The 21,147-nt window shown below is 41.9% G+C and overlaps 1 protein-coding gene across 1 annotated transcript; it reads left to right on the forward strand.

Moving 5' to 3' along the window:
• Positions 1-4,440: 4,440 nt before the first annotated feature.
• Positions 4,441-15,479, forward strand: LOC113451417 (ly6/PLAUR domain-containing protein 3-like). Its single transcript, XM_026722803.2, has 5 exons — positions 4,441-4,809; positions 10,884-11,015; positions 12,413-12,583; positions 13,848-13,988; positions 14,686-15,479. Exons 1-5 carry the CDS (start codon positions 4,737-4,739, stop codon positions 15,204-15,206), a joined length of 1,038 nt encoding a protein of 345 aa, XP_026578588.1. The 5' UTR covers positions 4,441-4,736; the 3' UTR covers positions 15,207-15,479.
• The last annotated feature ends 5,668 nt before the right edge of the window (positions 15,480-21,147 follow it).

Consider the following 21,147-nt stretch of genomic DNA (forward strand, 5'->3'; position numbering starts at 1 on the left):
ATTTTTACAAAAAAGTATAGCATGCTGCTGGAAAACCAGTTTATTCCTACTTTATTATTTTATGCATTTTTCACGTATAAAAAGTGTACCTGCTTTGTATATGCCACCCCCCTACTTTTTGGGCTTGAAAATTTTGGAAAAAAGGGGTGGCTTATACATGGGGAAATACGGTAACTGGAGAACAATATGGGACAATATGGAATAACATCACGCTATTTTTTTCTTAAAAGTATAGAAGCTACATTGAGGCTTATAACCACACCCATCCTTTCTTTCCAGGGTAAATTTCTCGTTGAACTCATCTCAGTTTTTTCCCCAAAATTGGGCTGTGTAATTGTTGGAACATGTTACCTTCTATTTTTAACTTGCTGCCCAAACTCTTAACAGTCTGAAATTCTTCTGGAGAAAGAAGAAAGAAAAACAAAACCAAGGATTGAAAAAAAAAATGCTTCCCCTTGTGGAACTGGGAATTATTTGTCACGCAACTCTTTAAATCTAAGATTTTGATCCAGATGTGGTCACCTAAAGCAAAAATCTTCAAACATGGCAAGTTTAAGACTTGTGGACTTCAACTCCCTGAATTCCTGAGCTAACGCAACTGGAGAAGGAATTCTGGGAATTGAAGCCCACAAGTCTTAAAGTTGGCAAGTTTGAAGGCCCCTGACCTAAAGCCACAGAGTGTAGCCACCTTAGAAAGAGTTCCAGGTATTCTGACTTACACCGTTGTCTTCTCTTCCCCACTTTCTTCCATGACCTCATTTTAAGTTTCGATTATTGTGCCTCACACATATTTCTTTAACTGTACGCATTCTATGAAGTTTCAGCCTGCATGATGAAGCATGTTCTTGTTCTGGCATGTCCAATGCAGGAGTAGTTGGAGGCCCAGTTGTTGACTCAAGCTGGGCTGCTGAGTAATAGAGATGACACCGTGTCTTCTCTAATACAACAATTAAGGTGGGAAAGAGGCCATATGTGAGTCATTCCTTTACAGGACAGAGTTGCCAACTTATCCATTGACCTGGGCAGAAGGATTTTACACACGAAACTTCATGAGATCACCCAACCCAGGTTTCAGTACAATCTCGCTCAGAGATCTCTTGCCGCTGTCCTTGAAGGCAGAAGATCTAACGGGGTTTTCTATATTTTTGGTGGGAGCTGTGATCAGATGCCAAACCCAAAACAGGCTTCCGTAGGATTTTCCTTGTACCGGTACAGGTAGTCCTTGACTTACGACCACAATTGAACCCAAAATGTCTGTTGCTAAGTGAGACCTTTGTTAAGTGGTTTTTGTCCATTTTACACCTGTGGGCTTCAAAAGTTTTAGCTGCAGGTTCTCTGCCCAGTTGCTGGGAGGGCATGACCATGGTTGGCGTGGCCTAGTCGACCTCCTGCACCACCACGGGCTCCGGAGGCTTTCCTCGATCCTCCAGGAAGGCGAAAACAGCCTCCCCGGGCACTGGAGGCTCTTTGGAAGCCAGAAAAAGGCCCATTTCTGGCCTTCCCGAACTTCCGAGAGGCCCATTTTTGGCCTCCCCGAGCCTCCACGTGTGCCCTGCACTTAACTGCATCCAAAACGGGCCACGCGGGGTCTCCTGGGAGGGGCAAGGCGGAGTGGGCAGGGCCAGCCAGGAGTGGGATTTGGGGGTTCTCTGAACTGCGCAGAAACTTAACTAAAGGTTCTCCGAAACCATGGCGAACCCCCAGCAACCCACTCCTGAACACAATCCTGATGCAGCTCTCAATAAAATCAAGTCTGACACCCCTGATCTAAAGTAAAAACTTCAGAGATCGTTTTTTTTTTTCTTTTAATGATGATTTTGGTGTTATTGTTATTGTGCTGAAGTTGCCAGTCCTGCCATTGGTTGGGCTTGTGTGACTATATTAGAATTGCCAGCCTGTTTTTTAAATTTTGTTGTGTTCCGTTTGTAACGCGTTTTTCAGGTTGAACCGCTATCTGGAGTTAGATACCAGTCGAATTCAGCTGGTGCAGAAGAAAAAGGATTGATTGATTGATTGATTTATCACATCTATATAGCCACCCCTCTCACGCAAAGTGAGGGAAAGAGAGAGAAGAAGAGAGAGCAATTTGCTGGGAGTCTACGTTTCTTCGTGAAACGTGAAGGAAAGAACTTGAGATGTAAGAAATTCAAAGGGGAAAAAAAATACGACACTAACAGATTGGTCTGCCTCCCAGATTTCCCGTTGTTATTACATAACCTTGGGCAGAAATGAGGAACAGAATCTGAGCAAAAACCGATAAAAATAAAACAAAATAGCCTTCTAAAGTGGGAAGGAAGGAGAAGATAACAATAGTTACGACCAGTCTTTCCACAATTCTTACTCACCAAGTAATGGAAGGTGAGGTTGATTATGTCCAAACTCAAGAGAGGAGTTAACTACAGGTTTAACTGTATATAGATCATCCTTTATTCCCTCAAGGATCACTTAATTATCAACGCCATTCCTCTCCCACCAAGCCTATTATTTAAAACCTGACTTTATTTCTCCATCTCTTCTTCTGCTACTTCGCTTTAGCCTTTCTGTTAAAATCATTCCAAAGTTCTTTTTAATATATCCCTATAAATTGCATATTCTTTTCCCTGGACACATGACATACAACCACAGCCTCCTCTTTTAGAGAATTGGGAATAGTTTTCAAAGTCTGGAAGCATCTCAGGCTGCTTTACAAAGTTTAGCAACTACATGCTGGTGCGCAGAGGTATCTGTAGGCTTTAGTCAAATAAGATGTGCATTAAACTAAAAACAGACAGTGCTTGGATCATACTTTCATGACCAACCTCCTGAGTTCTTGGATCACACGGTGTGGATGCAGATAACAGATAATCAGAGTTGGAAGGGACTTTGTAGGTCATCTAGTACAACCCCCCTACCCCCACCCAAGCGGGAGATCCTACACCATTTCTGACAAATGGCAGTCCAATCTCTTCTTGAAAGTCTCAAGTGATGACCCTCCCACAACTTCTGTTGTGAAGGCAACTTCTGTTCCATTGGTTGATTGTTCTCACTGTCAGAAAGTTTCTCCTTATTTCCAGGTTAAATCTCTCCTTGTTCAGTTTCCATCCATTGTTCCTTGTCCAGCCTACAGGTGCTTTGGGCTTGAACCCCTTACTCTCTGTGGCAGCCCCTCAAATATTGGAAGACCTCTATCATGTCTCCCCTGGTCCTTCTCTTCAGTAGACTAGCCAAGCCCAGTTCCTGTAACCGTTCATTGTATGTTTTAGCCTCCAGTCCCCTAATCACCCTGGTTGCTCTTCTCTGTACTTTTTATAGAGTCTCAACATCTTTTTTATAATGTGGTGACCAAAACTGGATGCAGTACTCTAGGTGTGGTCTTCCTAAGGCTTTATAGAGTGGTATTAGTACCTCCCTTGGATACACTTAACTGTTGGGCAAACTAAGTTTCCATAAATCCCTTTTTCACCAGAAGGGCTGGTTCAGTAAGAGAAGCGGGACTAAATAGGTAATCCTTGAGGCATGGCCACAACTGAACGCAAAATTTCTGTTGGTAAGTGAGACACTTCTTAAAAGAGCTTTTACAATCTTTCTTGCCACAGTTGTTAAACCAATCGCCGCAATTCTTAAGTTAGGAACAAGATTGCTTGAGTGGGTTCTCCATAGACTTTGCTTGTCAGAAGTTCTCACAGGGGGATGACACGGCCCTGGGATACTGCCACTGTCATAAATAGGAACCAGTAGTGGTGTGCTACCCGTTCGGCCAAATGGGTAGTTTAAAAAAGCCTCCAACGATCAACTGAGTGGAGGGGTAAAGGCCTCCAATCAGCTGAGAGGAGAAAGGAGACAGAAGCGCAGGATTGGCCCTCCCACCTTTGCCCTTTTCTCTTCTTCATCCTCTCAAACTGATTGGCGCTGCAGGCCTCAGCTGCTGTGGGCAAAGCTGCACGCGCACGTTAAGTGCGCACGCGCGATCACTGAACCGGTAATGAAACAGGTAGGATCCCACTGCTGATAGGAACCAGTTGCCAAGCATTCAAACGTTGATCACATCAACTCTGGGGATGCTGCCATGGCCGTAAGTATGAAAAAACGGTCATGTCCCTTTTTTCCCGTGTGGTCGTACCTTCAAATGTTCTCTAAACAAATGTAATACAGGGGAAGACCTGTATTCCTTCTGACAAGATAGAAAAGCCTTAGGAACTCCGTATTTGGATATACATGAGGTTTACCCCCTGGCAACCAAAGCAGAGCCCTGCCGTGACCTCCCAAATAGTTTCACTTGATGGAGAAAAGAAGAATTCCTTTTCCATGTCTTCCGTCATCTTTGCCATCTCTTGCTTCTCCAGGTTCAGACTTGCCTCTAAATTGCTGTTCTCTCCTGCCTCAAAGTCCTGGATGAAGAATGTAAAAAGAAACAAAACACACACACACACACACAAACCCATCAACTGGCTGTTCTAGTTCCCGGTAGGGGTGTCACCCCAGTAAGTGGCCTCCAAGTGCTGAGAAAGGGAAGTGATGGGTTAGAGAGTGGGATGAGAGGTATGGAAGAAAGCCCTGCAGCCAAGCAAGAAGCTGCTGAACAGCCAAGTCTAAGGGGGTGTGGCTGAGAAATGAGAAAGAACGCCCTGCCCGAGCCATCGACTTATATTTAATGTTTAAGCTGGATCTTTTAAGGACTTGATAGAAGCAGAACGTTCTCAAAACCGGCAAAGGGAAAGAAAAAAGAACCAAGGCAAGGTTGGGACTTGGACGGCGTAATGATGGGTGCCTACCTTCAACTCAAGATGAGCCCATCTGTCCTTCTGGTGGCCTTGACGCTTTTCATGAAAGGTAGGAGATGGAAGATTGTATGGCAACTGCTACAGCTTCAGGATAAGCCATGTTGGGACCAGGAATGCTTGGGAAGGCAAGGGGTGGCATCTGGAAAAGGCTTGGATGAGGAGATGAAAACCTCTGTCTTGGTTCAGTTCTCAGGAATGGTACTTTGTGTATCTACCTGAAATCCTGTTATAAGGAAGGCATTGGGGATATAATATGAGAGGCCCGTCCTTAAACATTTCAGCTCATTGCTAAGCCTATTTATAATAAATCTAAATTCTAGCACAGAAGCTAAACAAATCTTTAAATGAAAGATTTTTTCCAGGGCATTAACCATACCAGGTTCAAATAAAGAAGTTTGCTTGGCATAAATACATGGAAGTGCCAAAAGGGTGACTCTAATGATCAACGCGATATTTTTTAGGCCGTGATGTTGCAAATTTATGTCCGCTGCAGTATATATTTACTTCATTGTACTGGCTTTTTAATTGGTTTTAATTAATGTTCTGATTGTTCACCACTACCCAGAGTTATTTGTTTGAATGGGTAGCCATACAAGTTGAATAAATAAATAAATTATCTTAGATTGCTATATGTCATTTCTCTAAGATAGTTCTTGTGGCAAATGTTTGTCTGTCTGTCTCTATCATTTGTCTATCTATCATCTATCTGTAACATCTACTTATTATTTATCTATGTTTCTATCTCAGTCTCTATCTCTATATCTGTTTGTGTCTATCTATCTATCTATCATCTATCTATCTATCTATCTATCTATCTATCTATCTATCTATCTATCTATCTATCTATCTAATCTATCTACCATACCTACCATCTAGGCATATCTGCATTCCTATCAATTGATTGAAGGATAAAAGGCATTCTTTCAGTTTTTCAAAGGGTTAGATATTAGTTTCCCAAATAATTGATTCAGGCCCTCTTAATCACAACTTTCCTTCAAAAGGAAGTCTCCTTTCTTTTTTTCTGTCTTTTTTTCTATCATGAAATAATAGAGGCCATTGTCTACTTGTGAGCTGAGATGTGCAACTGAAAAAGCCAGGCTGATAAATTGCAGGGACAGTTATATTATTCAACTCAGCGATGTATTTTGTTTTTATGGCATACGGCATGGTTTCATTTACTCCCTTCATGTACTTCTCAGCATTCTTTGGACAATATGGCAGTTCCATTGTATACTTGTTTAAATTGTTTAAAGGGAGGATGAAAAACAACAGCTGTAACTCTATTTCAGAGTTTCTTCACCTCAGCAGTTTTAAGAAGTGTGGACTTCAACTCCCAGTATTCCCCAGCCAGCCAGCCAGTCTGCCTGGGGTATACTAGGAGTTGAAGTCCACACAACTTAAAGCTGTTGAGGGTGGGAAACTCCTACTCTATTTGACTGAGTGCACAATATGGCAACCTGGTTTTGGTCTCTTCCCAATACAAGTTGGGAAAACCAGAAAGGCATCCGGGTTCCTCATTATCCCCAGCAATTGGAAGACTGAGAGATATGGCAACCATGAATCTCATTGAGCAAGTGATCATTTCTGTAGGTAGACCCATCAGGAAAAGGTCATCCATTGAGCCTATGAAGCTGAAGAGGATTTTACCACAGCTCTCTGAACCTCACTGAAGATCTGAGGAAACAGAATCTTGGCCTCCATTCTCTTCACCTCATAAAGAGTTGATAGAACCAACCATTCCCTCAAAGGCAAGAGCGGGATGACATCACAAATGCCATGAGGTCATTGTACAAATGACAAGAATTTTGGAATTGATATAATTTGTAGAATTGACCTACATGATGTCATTGTGGCTTCTAATGCATGCCAAGGCTGGCAGTCTCAGATCAACAGGCAATATCTTACCATCTGAGGAAAAATTGTGGCTTTTTTTATATAGTCAAGCCCTTATTCTGTTCCAAAATTAACCCCAAAGGCCAAAAGGAAAGAAAACCATAATAAATAACAAAACGAACTATGGTTTAGGTTTTTCCCTCTTCTCCGGTAAGCCTCAAGTATGGCCAATTACAGCTAGCTATTTCACATAAGCCTGCTGTGTACGTGTCTATGCAATATTTTACAAAATGTGGAGAAAGGCTAGAAGAAATATTGTTTTAGGACTTTCAACCATTGTTTCTGAAAAACTAGAAAGAGCGCTTAGAAATAAAATTAAGATAACTTCAAAACAAGAAAATATGAGTGCTGAATAGAAGGGGATTCCAAACATATTCTAACTCATACCTGCCTCAAACAGGATACCTCTTCCATAGGAGGTTTGACCCTACCAGAATCAATGAGTCCTTTCAAATCTAAGGCCTCCTTCTCAAGACTTTTTTTTTCTGAGGATAGATAGTTCTTTTAGGGTTACGCAACACAGAGTTCACCGGTAGCTTTGTCAGCAAAGAATCATCATTATGCCAAGAACAGAAATTCCAGAGTGAACGAAGTTACACAATCATCTAACTTAGTTTCCGAGATCAGACGAGATCAGGCGTTTTCAAGGTAGAAAGCTCAACTGGGAAAATCATTTCAATGACCCACTTTAGAGTTATCTAATTCGGCTTCCTGTCCAGAACTTACTTCTGGTGTGATGTATCCGTATCCCGACTTCCAAAAGGATGATCTTTGCACAGTTCTAGAATGAGCTTTCCACCTGGGTGATCTCACCACACTGTTTTGGTTTGATTCTTTCTGGCTATGTTTGTGGCTTATTGGAAACCACAGAAAACCTGGTCTTTCTTTGAACTGCTGCAGCTGTGGGAAGCCTGTGGGTGACCTGCTTCCTCGTTTGTAAGAGCTCTAGCTGCTCCCTGGCCCTCAGCCTCCAGACATCCTAACAGGTCTTTCAAGGAGAGAGGCGGCAGCCTGATGGATCGCTTCTTCCCAATGATAGGATTTCTTCCTCTTATTTACTCATTTGTTTATTTGCGTTTGGGCAGACAAATATGACATGAGTAAAGACATGGACGAAGAGGGCAAGCAGAATAACAGAAGAGTTGAAAGGGACTTTGGAGGTCTTCTAGTCCAACCTCCTGTTCAAGTAGGACACCTTCTACAATTCCGGACAAATGGTTGTTCAATCTCATCTTGAAAACCTCCAGTGATTGAGCTCCCACAATTTCAGAAGGCGGCAAGACATTCCACTGGTTGATTGTTCTCACTGTCAGAAAGTTTCTTAGTGCTAGGTTGGTTCTCTCTTTGCTCAATTTCCATCCATTGCTTCTTGTCCTGTCTTCAGGTGTTTTGGAAGCAGATGTTTCAGGTTGACCTTCTTTGTGGCAGCTCCTTAGACCACTGCTATCATGTCACCTCTAGTCCTTCTTTTCATTAAACTAGACATACTCAATTCCTGCAATTGTTTTTCAAAAGTTTTAGCCTCAGATCCCCTAATCATTGCTCTTCTCTGCACTCTTTCTAGAGCCTCAACAACTTTTTTACATTGTGGTGACCAAAACGGGATGTAGTATTCCAAGTGTGGTCTTACCAAGGCATGATAAAGTGGTATTACCACTTCACATGATCTTGATTCTATCCCTCTGTTTATACAGCCTAGGACTGTGTTAGCTTTTTTGGCAGCTGCAGCACACGGCTGGCTCATATTCAAGTGATCATCCACTAGGACTCCAAGATCCCTCTCTCAGTTACACCTATTGAGCCAAGCGCTGCCTCTTCTATACCTGCACATTTGGTTTTTCTTGCCTAAATATAGAACATTTTCCCCTTTGTGTGAAGGGTTAGGGTGAGGAGATTTTTTGAACTTCCAGCACTGAGGTAGGAGAGCAACATTTGTGCCTGGTTTTAGCATGTTAAGATCTGTGGATTGTCATTCAATGCGTCTTTCAAAGAATAAGGGAGTGGGGGAAAATGGGGTGCACAGAAGTGTCCTGCTAAATTAGCTTTAATTTGGATGACATGAATCAATCCATTATTCTATTAATGAAAGCTACTTCATTCTGTTTAAAAAAATTCTGAAGAAGCAGCTGTAGAAAGTTAGCACCCTCACCTAGAAGAATGAATATTCTTTAATATTTTGAGAAATATTAAAAAGGCAGAATGTTATATTTCCCTAGATGAGAAATGGAGGAACATGCCCTCACCAAAAATCCAACAAAGGTAGGATTAGTCCTCAGCTACACTAGGAATTGCCCAAAGCCTCTTCATTGCATCGTCTCAATTGCACCACCCCCAGCAGTTCAAACTTCAACCAAACTTAGCTCAGACAAACACCTAGGATTTGTACATGGCCCCATAGGAGTCTGACAACAGCCAATAGGATAACATGTTCTTGCCCAGGAACAGGAAGTTCAAGGGCAAAGCCCAAGAGAAGGTATAAATACCTCCTCGCACTCTCAATTCCATGTGGTCAGCTGCACCAGAGCTACAAACATGTGGTTCTCTGTTCATCAATAAATGGACGCTCTTTCCAATCAGCTTCCAGCCTCCATTTTGTCTCCAGTGCCTTTCTCCTGGCTTGGAATTGAACCAGATGGCTATCTCTTCCAACAAAGCAACAACAAGCGAACTGAGAATGCAGTTGGACACACACGGTGCCGTGTTCCTCAGGTGCTCACACAGGTGGAAACATTCGTATGAGACTCCGTTTGGGCGGGGTCACCAGGATTAGTGAAATCGCCTACCCTGGATGAACAGGAGTGGAGAATGAAAGAGCTGAGAAGGAGATGCACGAGAAAAACAGGGCAGGAGAGGCTATAATGAAAAAGCAGAGACCTGCAGATTAAGGCAAAGAAGTAGGAGCAGGTGGAGATGCCTGGGAAGAAGAGCCAAAAGCATTCAAAACCAGATGAGCCATCAAGTGGAGGGGAGAAATAGAATATTATTTTCCAGGTTGGATTGGGGAGATGCCCAGGAGGAGGGGGGAAAAAACGCAGGGAGAGTCCTTTGTGGGTTAAGCATCTACTGTCAAATTACTAATATCCGAAATGCAGGTTTAGATGCTAACATCAGGGCCTGGCAGCTTGCAAATTCATTGTGCAAAGTAGACCACGAAAGAAACGGAGCCCTGAGTTTTCTTTAGGGGTAATTTCACTTGTGCAGTGTGATTAGCCTACGACCAAATCAATCAGCCATTGAAAACATTTCTCTGCTTCCTTTAGAGGCTTCATTTGGATGTGATCTTGCGATCAGATCACAGATGGTCTTTTTCAAGATAAGATAAGATAAGATAAGATAAGATAAGATAAGATAAGATAAGATAAGATAAATTTATTGTCATTGTACTCATTGTACTCAGAAACCTGAGAACAACGAAATAAGGTGCTCTTTCACAACATACAATTTATCTTATCTTTTTCCTTATAATTTCAATCTCAGAGCTATTCAGGAGTCCTAGTGAAAACAGAATAACAGAATTGGAAGAGACCTTGGAAGTCTTCTGTTGTTGTTGTTAGTTGTGAAGTCATGTCCGACCCATCGTGACCCCATGGACAACGTTCCTCCAGGCCTTCCTGTCCTCTACCATCTTCTGGAGTCCCTTTAAGCTCACACCGACTGCTTCAGTGACTCCATCCAGCCACCTCATTCTCTGCCGTCCCTTCCTTCTTCTTCTATTGTCCTCAATCTTTCCCAGCATAAGGCTCTTTTCCAGGGAGTCCTTCCTTCTCACGAGGTGGCCAAAGTTTTTGAGAAAGTCTTCTAGTCCTGCTTAAACAAGAAAGCCTATCCCATTTCAGACAAATGTTTATCTAATCTCTTCTTTAAAACCTCCAATGTTGGAGACCCGCAACTTCTGAAATCAAATATCCCTCATTTAATAAAGTTGTGATGAGCGGAGAAAGAGAATGGCCGCCCGAACGAAAGGAAATTTGGCTGTGGTCCTTACCCCACAGTTCATCTCGGCTTCATTGATGTTTCCCATGAAAATCTACATCAGGGGTGTCCGACCTTGGCAACTTTAAGGCCTGTGGACTTCAACTCCCAGAATTCCACAGCCAATTGGCTGTGGAATTCTGGGAGTTGAAGTCCACAGGCCTTAAAGTTGCTAAGGTTGGACACCTCTGGTCTACATCAGTATAATTTCACTCTTTTAATTGGGTTTTTCTCATTTTGGACATCTGCCCTATACAGGTGCCTTGGCTCTGGAATGCCACAGCTGTGTGGACTTGGGAGATGGTGGTTGCAGTCAGCAGCAGATGAAAAAGCTGACCTGCCCAAGCAATGTCCATGTTTGCGTGGAAACCGTGGCTGCTGTGGAATGGAGTGAGTAGCTACAAATGCTTTTTCTGGCCCAAAGGGGGATGTTTTGGATTCCTTCTTTAGTTCTGCAAGTGCAAAACTTTGATTTTTTTTGGTTTCTCTGATGCTTTTCTCCCTTGGCCAGGGTTGAGTCAGTAGAATAGTCTCACCAATAGTGAGAATGGGTGGCATATAAATTCAGTAAAAATAAATACTGGTAGTCCTTGATTTACTACCACAACTGAGCCCCAAATTTCTGTTGCTAAGCGAGACAGCTGTTAACTGGGTTTTGCCCGATTTTTCTACCTTTATTGCCACAGTTGTTAAGAGAATCACTGCAACTGCTAACGGTTGTTAAGTGGATCTGAATTCCCCATTGACTTAGCTGGCCAGAAGGTCACATGACCTAGAGGGTCCTGCAACTGTCATAAATATGAGTCAATTGCCAAGCATCCAAAATGTTGGTCAGGTGACCATGGGGATGCTGCAACGGTCATAAGTGTGAAAAATGGTCATTAGTCACTTATTTCAGCGCTGCGGTAATTTTTGTTACTAATCGAACTGTTGTAAGTTGAGGGCTACCTATATTTTTGCTTTCATTTTGAGGGTCCCTTTCCACGTCCCTGATTGTCAATAAGCTGGTGATGAATATTGGAGACTCTTTGCAGCCTCCCTGGCTTGCTGAATTTCCCAGCGCCTGTACGTGTCAGGGTTCCATCGATTGCCCTAACTGAATCATGAGCCTCGAGCCAAGCTTCAAAAGAATTCAAAAGATTCATTAGGAGCAATATGTCCAGCACTAACCAGTATGAAGCCAACTCTGAGACACATAATTTACTATCACCAATGACCCTTTTTCCCACCCACCCCACCCCCCTGGGTGTGTCATATATCAGATTCTCCAATGAAACACTGGGCTGGGTGTCATCAATTATGCTCTCCAATGAAAGATTTTCATGGGCAGAAGATCCAGTATCCTAGGCTACAATCTCCACAAGATAAGTGTGGAATGTGCTTCTGGCCTTCATCTGCAACACTGCTCCTTCAGGCCTCCCCCCTCCTTCTTATGGCACCTCGGAAATAGGCATAGGAATGATTTACGAGTTGACAGTACATTCATGGCTCTTAACTAAGTCCAACAAATTAACTTGGATAAGGACAGAAGGGTGGGAGGCTACAAATTCTGGAGAGAAGGTGCCACACATGGAGAGAAGAAGCAACATTCGCACACATTCCATGATCAACTTATAACAGCTGGTACCCCCGACTTCCTTCTCCCCCACCCCCGCCCCACATCAGACAGCAAATGCTTTTTGTGGCTGGCTGGGGAATTCTGGGAGTTGAAGTCCACAAGGTCTTAAAGGCGCCATCTTTGGTTCTAAGCCATCTTATCTTCCTCTGTAACCTCTTTGCTCTTTCAGGTCACGGGAAATTCTCTGTTGGCGAAAAGGGTTGCGGGCTGGGCATGCCAGGAACCAACGACAAGGCGGTGGAAGTGCATGGCATCCTGGCCTTCTCTCAGCTGCATCAGTGCAACACAAGCCTCTGCAACATTAAACTGGACATGAAAGAACTGCAGCTACAACCCATGGGTAAACCCCAGCCCACATAAGAATGATGATTTTTTTTTTCTTTAAAGAAGATTGTTAGTTTTATCCACTACTATGTCCCTGCGGAATAGTGGAATATTTTCACAGAATATTTTCACAGAATATTTAATAAGCTGGGAGGATTGGTGCAGTGGCCTAGAGGTGAAGCTCTCGCCTCACAATCAGAAGGCTGTGAGTTCAATCTTAGGTCGAGACAGATATCTCTCTTTGGGCACATGAGCATATCTTTGCTTGGGGGAAAAAAACTCCGCATTGGTGACAGGAAAGGCATCTGGCCAGTAAACGCTCAGCTCCATTCGGTTGCCCCGATTCTATCCCACAAGGGATTATGGGGTCATTAAAAGAGGATAGTCCTTAATAAACTGGAACTTTCCAAATATGGATTATCCCCAGCTTGTAAATTAAGTAAATTGTAAATAGAATACATTCTAGGTCTCCCGTAGGCATGAAAGCCGGCTGGGTGATTTTGGGCCAGTCTATCTCAGTTCAACTCTGTGAGCTGCTGTGGGAAAATAGAAGGCAGAAGTCTCAGATATGTTCACTGTCTTAAATTATATATAAAAGGGTAGAATAAAAATATAATCATGATAATAATAAAAACAACACAGCAATAATAGCAATAATGGGGAATTACTGTGAGGAAAAAATACAGTAATGAAAAAAAAAATACAGGCTGGCTGGAGAATTCTGGGAGTTGAAGTCCATGCATCTTAACATTGTCAAAGTTTAGAAACACTCATCTAGATAGCCACAGAAAATTACATTGATGTGTTGCCATAGAAATGAGCTCACCTTCAGGGAATATTTGTCTTTTGTCATCCCGAGGCCTGCAAACAATGGTTACAATGCTTTGTGTAAAACTTACAATAACCACAAAGCCAGTTAACCTAGAACAAAAAGGCCAAGGTGTTTCTTCAGCCATGCCTTTGTGTTCTCAGGCTAAGAGCTTTTTTTGCCTAGTGTGCAATGCTTGTAATGGTTTTGTTTTCTTAGGTCTCTTTCTGGGGAAGGAAATGTGGAGTACAGCTGAATCAATAACTAACAGAGGCAGTCTATTTAAATTTAGGACTGGTTTCAAAAGCCTCTTTAGGCTAATCTTGGTGCTAGGTTTAAGAAAAAATTATAAATACGCCTGGCCCAACGCAGTTCAAGTGCTTCTTCTGGAATTCATCCAATGTAAAGTTCATATCTTTTCCATCCTTCATAATGCTATTTCCCCCCCCTTTTTTAATGGCTCTATCTCCAGATAACGTGAGTGCGCAGATTCCCAACGGAGTGGAATGCTACAGCTGTGAGGGAGACAACTGCACAACAGACAATTCTACCATTGTCAAGTGTTATGATAATTTCCGGGGTTGTTTCCATGGCAATGTCACCATGAAAGCAGGTGAGACCTCTGAAGGTCATTAAAAAAAATGTGACTAATTTGGCTGTCTTGGGATTCCGGAGACCGACTGTGGGCCCTTAAATATGTTGGATTTCTTCCTTTCCTAGGAAAGGAGTGGGAAGAATGGATTAATGGAGCTAAGAGGATGAGTAAAGGATCAGTGTCCCCTGAGTGAAGGCCATCATAGCCCAGCTGAAATAAAAATTATTTTCTAATCGTGTAGGAAATCACGTTCTCCAATATATAGTAAAAAGGGATAGAAGCAGAAGTTAAAAGAGAGCATTCAGTCTTGCTCAGAGAATGGCAAACTTTTAAGAACTATAATTATGCCATTTTTTAAAAAAAAAAAACTTTCTACTTATTTGTTTTTTTAAAAAAACAACACAGCATTTATATTTCTCTGCCAGAGATACATCCTTCCTTCTTGTTTTTCAAAAAGAGTTACAAAATTGCTCCAGAGCTGTTGGGAAGAGAGATTTGACCAACTATTCGCATTCTTGACTTTTTAACAAAGATTAAACACAATGCATTGTTTTGTTGACCTCGACCTCAGAAAAAGCCCTTGGTTCTGGACACAAAGCGTACTTGATTTGGAATGGGGCTGGAGGGGAGGGAGGAGAAATAACCCTTTGGACCAAAACTGTAATCCTTGAAGGAGGACATCTGCCTCAAAGTTTCTTCTTCTCCTCTTTTCCAGGGAACTTTTCACTGACCAAACCCATCAAAGGATGTGTTCAAGATGGCGACTGTACCAAGGTCAGGAAAGGGAGTCCTGCCATCACCCTCTCGGGCTCCTGTTGCTCAGGGAATCTCTGCAACACGAACCTCTCCAACAAAACACACTTCTCCACCTCCATCCCAAGGCTGGCCTTCCTGCCTGCTCAAGAGACCAAGAACGCAACCGTCACTACCCCTTCAACATACGTCCGGATCAACGCAGCCACGGCGGCGGCTTCCACTTCCGGCAAGCTCGCCCGTTCTCTTGGTGTGAGCCCGTCGGTGGGTGGCCCTCAGAAGGACCACAGCCATGACCACGGCCACGACCACGACCACGACCACAGTCACGAAGAGGATGAGAACAACACCGTTGTTCAAAATAGGAAGGTGGTCCCTTCCGTGAATGTTGAAGAAAGACATGTTGGTGGGCCGAAGGGAGGTGTGACAGGCTTGCAGGGCTCAGCCCTGGTGACTTTTCTGCTCCTTGGCTTGTGTCTGTGAAGGTGAACCAAGGAGTGAGTTGACATTCAACCCTCTCCCCCTCTCCTTTTTTTTTCTTCACTAGATCAAAGCCTATCGCGTACAGCTTTGCCTCATTTGGTACGATCTCTCCCGCTCCAAACCGGAGGTTGGACTCTATCGTCCTGTTATTCTGTTTTACCTGCCTGTCCTAGGCCTCTTCTCGAGAAGCTGGCATTTTGGACGTAATAATGTCCTATTTATGACATTTGAGTAATTGGAAATAAATTTTCCTTTGGTGCGCCTTCTCTATAACAGGTAGTCCTTGACTTTCAGCCCTTCTTTGGGTGATCGTTCAAAGTTAACCTTCAAGTGTCCTTCAACCATTCCTTGCACTTATGACTGTCACAGCATCCAAAAAGTCATGTGGTCCAAATTCGGGCGCTTGGCAATGGGCAAATATTTGCAATAGTTGCAGCATTCCAGGGTGAAGTGGATCATCATTTGTGACACTCCCAGATGGTTCCTGAGAAGGAGAGAAGCCAGATTCACTTAATGACTAGACAGCTCATTAAACATCTGCAGTGATTTAACATCTGCATTTAACAGCCATGGCCAAAAGAGTAAAATTGGGCATAAGGCACTTAAGCCCTTACTTAACAGTTAAAAAAAAAATATCTGGTCTCAATTGTGATCTTAAATCCAGAACTACCCGTAACTTTATTTTTCACTGCTCTGTTATATGATTCATCTCATGTTTATGAGCAGTGAAACCTGATTTTGCTCTCCCCCAAAACAAAGTCAAATTTCTTTTGCACGGGGTTATTTTCCTGCCCTCCTCTTCTAATGTGATTTTGTGCTGATCAGACTTCCAGAGTTTTGGTGGTTGGCATAAATTTTGATTTGATGGAGGTCAGAAAGAAGGTGCATGCAGTTGCACTTAAGCTGTTACTTAACGATGTGAAACCGACAACAGTGAATAAATCAGCTTTTTGCGTGGGCCCTAATGACTTAACCCTATCAAAGTGTTCTAGAAATCATGAATGCCAAAATGTGCCTGAGTCCCAGGAGGTTTAGTTTAGTTTAGTTTAGTTTATTGTCATTGCACCTCGTACAACGAAATCAAACACCATCTCCAGTGCACATCATGACCATGACCATGAAAATAAATGCAAACACACGTCCTTCACTCTCCACACATAGAACCGAAAATCCCTGACACCAGACCAACACTGCACTATACAGCAGAATTCAACAGAGCTACTGCCCTGGGATAGAAGCTGTTTTTCAGCCTATTTGTCCTTGTTTTTATTATCCTGTACCGTCTGCCAGATGGTAATAGTTCAAAAAAAAGGGTACCCAGAATGAGATGGATCTTTGAGGATGTTTTGAACTTTCTTAAGGCAGTGGGAGCTATAAAGCTCTTCCAAAGAGGGGAGAGGGCAACCAATGATCCTCTGGAGCGCTGTCCTATCTGCCCTGGTGCAATTGGCAAACTCTACACAGGTGCAATAAGTTAAGATACTCTCTATGGTGCAGCAGTAGAAGGTCACCAGCAGTTTTCCATTCAGTTGTTGTTCCCTGAGAAGTCTCAGGTAGTATAATCTCTGCTCGGCCCTTTTGACCAGGGCTGCAATAGGTCAAGTCCTCTTTTATGGTAACATCCAGAAACTTAAAACTGGCCACTTGCTCCACTTGGTCTCCATTGATAAGCAAGGGCTGGATGTCTGATCTGTTCCTTTTATAGTCCACTATAAGCTCCTTGGTTTTATTGGTGTTAAGGACCAAGTTATTGTCTCCACACCACGAAAGCAACTGGTCCACCTCATTTTGGTAGGTGATGGAAGTGTATCGGTTGAGACCTTACACAAGGAAGAGAGTGTAGAGTTAGGTGGGCTGTTGCCACTTGAATTTTAACTTTCATTAAACTTGGATTTTAAAATTTAACATTTGGATTTTAATCCTGAAATGCTGGAGTAGAGCTATGAACGTCAAAAATCAATATATGTAGCTCTTTACTTTTTCAAGAGGATCTAACCTGACTTCAGTGAGTGAATAAAATGAATCAAACTATAACCCTCACAAGACAAATTGTGCAAAATAGGAAACCAAACCTTTTAAGACTGCAATTTTAAGTACATACCATAATTTGCACACACAAGACATGTTTGTTTTCAACATTTGCAGGGGAGATAGATTTCAAGTTTTACCTTCTCTTACTGAATTGAACCTGGAGCCAAACAGCAAACATCTGCTCCATAAACTGAGATCAAAGCAATAGAACACCAAATCAAGGGATAAGACAAAGATTGAAGTTTTGGCTAAGTTCACACAACACCCTGGACTAAACTCAAATGAGGGTTGTTTGTGCGTTTCTTTCCATCCATTGTCTTAGAATGTTATAATGAACCAGGTCATTGTATTAAGCCATAATACAGTTTATTCATTTGGTTATAGCATGTTACATGAACCTAGAAATTGTACTTAGTTCACTTGGGTGAAGGATGTGTTGTATGAACCCAACTACTGAATCTCAGCAGAAATCCCACCGATCCACCCCCCTTCCTTGTTGTTCCAAAGCAGGAACAAATCAAATCCCAAAAGTTTAAACACATCTGGTGCTGTTATTATTCATTCGGTTTATTTTGTTCCTGTTTGTAAAGAGTTTTAATTGTGACTCTTGCCAAAGTAATAATTTTCAAGGAAAACTGGACTTGGAAAGATATTAACAAATAAAGAGATTGCAACATGGCTGAACAAAGTGCCTTGCTTAGGAAATTTGCAGGGGTGTGTGTTTGTGCATGTGTGTGTGTGTGTTTGTGTTGCTTCTTGTTGCTCACCACTGTTATTATTTGCCATTTTCATGCTACGAGGCAAAACAAGGAGAGAGATCTGTATAATACCGTAGTATTTTTTCTTGTTTTGCACAACAAGAAAACAAGGAAGGAAGGAGGGTAACCTGAGATTTATTTATTTTATTTATTTTATTTATTTGTCAATTGTTTACAAGATAATAAGTATAAGTGTATACATAGTTATGAATACATGAAATGGGTACATATAAGAAAAATAAAATAAAAATAAAAGAAACAATAGGACAGGGATGGTAGGCACGTTGGTGCGCTTATGCACGCCCCTACAGACCTCTTAGGAAAGGGGTGAGGTCAATAGTAGACAGTCTAAGGTTAAAGTTTTTGGGGTTTGGCGAAGAAACTATAGAGTCGGGTAGAGTATTCCAGACATTGACCACTCTGATTGAAATACCGTATGTGAGGTTTGAAAGAAGAGATAAGGGTTCCTGTCCAGCAGTGTTCTAGAAGGAATCCTAGTGGAGAGATCAAAGGGAATGAGGTGCTACCTTCTAAAACCATCAATCTTTGATGAGCTAGGACAGTTTTTCTCAACCATGGCCACTTGAAGAGGTGTGGACTTCAATTCTCAGAATTCCGCAGCTAGTATGGCTGGCTGGGGAATTCTGGGAGTTGAAGTCCACACCTCTTCAAGTGGTCAAGGTTGAGGAACACAGAGCCAGAAGACAAAGACCTGGTAGCTTAATGAAGGAATTTCTGGCTTTGTTCATTGCAGCATCACCAAGTCTAGGACAGGCCTACAAGTTTCTTTCAAGTGTAAATTCACCCTGTTCCTCCACAGTTAGATGGTGGGAGGTCCGTCTGAAATATTGCTCAAAGAAAGAGAATTTCAAGGGATTTCTGGACATGTCAGATTTTACCACATACAGAGCAGTCATTAGGTGGCAAAAACCTAGCTTTCTTAAAGCTTGCTTTGGCTTAGCGAGCCAAGATTAGCAAATATAAATAAAAATCTGGTTCCAAATTTCTTAATGGCCACTCATCTACTGACTACAATTTGGAGTCCAATACAGTGAAATGATTAAACTGAGGGAAAAATAACAGAGGTAGGGGTTTTTCTTTAAGGAGAAAACGTCTTTCAATAACTACAGATTTTCTTACATAATATTAAGACCATGTTTTGTCTGAGGTTGACCAAGACCTACAGTGTAGAAAAGGGAATTGGAGAAGAGGAAGGAAAGAAAAATGGAGGCGTGGGATAGAGGATACAGACTACTCTTGCACAAAAGAAACACTACACAACCTTGTTAAGCCCGTTGTTTGTCTATATATAGGGCTGTGTGGGGGAGGTTACTGTTAGTCATTCTCAGATTGTGCATGACTATCATATGCGGTTCTTCAGTTGTGTGTCTTTCTTCTATCTTCCTTACTTAGTTGAAGAAGGTATCGTAGTTATTTTCTTGAAAGAAAGAATTAAAATCTTTCATTTTTTCCATCCACTTGACCTGCACCCAACAGACAGAGCTGGGTTGGCTGCCTGTAGTATAAAAATAAATAATAAGATATATTTGGAATAAATTAGATCAAGTTAACAACGTGGGTGGCTTGGTCATGGTGTCAAGGGAATAAAAGCTAAACTTTAAATGCTATCTTTCCCCAGATGAGTAGATCGGAAATTGTCTAGTAATTTCTTAGTAGACATTTCCCTAAGTTTTCCTAAGGGAAAACTCTTGACTACCAAAATTACTTAAGAACAAACTTTTTTAACACATAGACAAGCATTCACTTTCATTAAGACAAAAATCCTAAACAACATAGGGAATGGCTCTTTCCGAGATTTGTCAAGATTAATATTTTTCCACTTTGGCAGCTTGAAGATGTATGGACTTCAACTCCCAGAATTCCTCAGATAGCAAGGCTGATATAGGAGAACATTTGTATATTAAACAGTCCCATTCAAGTCAAAAATTGATTTCCCCCACAACTGAAAAACCAGTAGGCCAGGGATGGTGAACCTTTTATGGCTCACTCTGGAATTCTGGGAGTTGAAGTCCATAAGTGATAAAAGTTTCCCTCCCGCTGGTCTAGACAAAAGCAATACACATTACTCTTAGGACTTGAAGAGGGCTGTTGTCACTTATCCGATCCATTTTCATGGAACGAAGCAGCAAATACATTTTATTTCATTTGGACAATTTGTACAATAAATGTTTGCTTTTCTGCATTCTGCTTCTTTGTGGTCAACAGCTGTACCCAGTAAATGTCAGGGTTCCAAATAATAAATCCACCGCATTGGTGAAAAAATTTATAGCATGTCATATGTGAGCATTTACACGTAAGACTCTAAAACCATGTCTCACTCTTTGAGATTATGTTTACTTTTTACTTTTCAAGATAGCTTACCCATGGAAATCAAATAAAATCTGTCCAAGAACAGTTTCTCTATGGATACAGTAGATGTATTCTGAGAAAAATTAGGAGCCCTGAGGAGGAAGGAAGGAAGGAAGAAAAAGAAAGAATAAAAGAAACAGAATGAAGGAAAAAAGGAAGGAAGGAAGAAAAAGAAAGTATGAAAGAAACAGAAGGAAGGAAGGAAAAGAATGAATGAAAAGATGGAAGGAAGAAAGGAAGAAAGGAGGGAGGGAGGAAGGAAGGAAGGAAAGAAGGGAGGGAGGAAGGAAGGAAGGAAAGAAGGAAGGAAAAGGAAGTATGAAAGAGACAGAAGGAAGGAAGGAAGGAAAAGAATGAATGAAAGAGACAGAAGGAAAGAGGTAGAATGAAGGAAAGAAGGAAGGAAGGAAAAGAAAGTATGAAAGACAGAAGAAAGGAAGGAAGGAAGAAAAAGAATGAATGAAAGAGACAGAAGGAAGGAAGGAAGGAAGGAAGAAAGGAAGGAAGGAAGGAAGGAAAAGAATGAATGAAAGAGATGGAAGGAAGGAAGGAAAAGAATGAAGGAAAGAGACAGAATGAAGGAAAGAAGGAAGGAAGGAAAAGAAAGTATGAAAGAGACAGAAGGAAGGAAGGAAGGAAGAAAAAGAATGAATGAACGAGACAGAAGGAAGGAAGGAAGGAAGGAAATTTCTTGCATGGGGCACTGCTGAGGTGGGATCTGGGTGATTAGAAAGCTAGAGGAGGGGCTGATATATAGGTAGTCCTCAACTTAAGACTTTTCA

The sequence above is a fragment of the Pseudonaja textilis genome, chromosome 10, assembly GCF_049901715.1.
Source record: "Pseudonaja textilis isolate UNSWEBS1 chromosome 10, rPseTex1.2, whole genome shotgun sequence".
Classification (NCBI taxonomy): Eukaryota; Metazoa; Chordata; class Lepidosauria; order Squamata; family Elapidae; genus Pseudonaja; species Pseudonaja textilis.

Excerpts from the sequence above, each read along its gene's own strand:
- LOC113451417 (XM_026722803.2), top strand. The coding sequence starts at position 4,737 with ATGATGGGTGCCTACCTTCAACTCAAGATGAGCCCATCTGTCCTTCTG. Across the intron at positions 11,016-12,412 it reads CGTGGCTGCTGTGGAATGGA|GTCACGGGAAATTCTCTGTT; the intron begins GTGAGTAGCTAC and ends TTGCTCTTTCAG. Across the intron at positions 12,584-13,847 it reads ACTGCAGCTACAACCCATGG|ATAACGTGAGTGCGCAGATT; the intron begins GTAAACCCCAGC and ends CTCTATCTCCAG.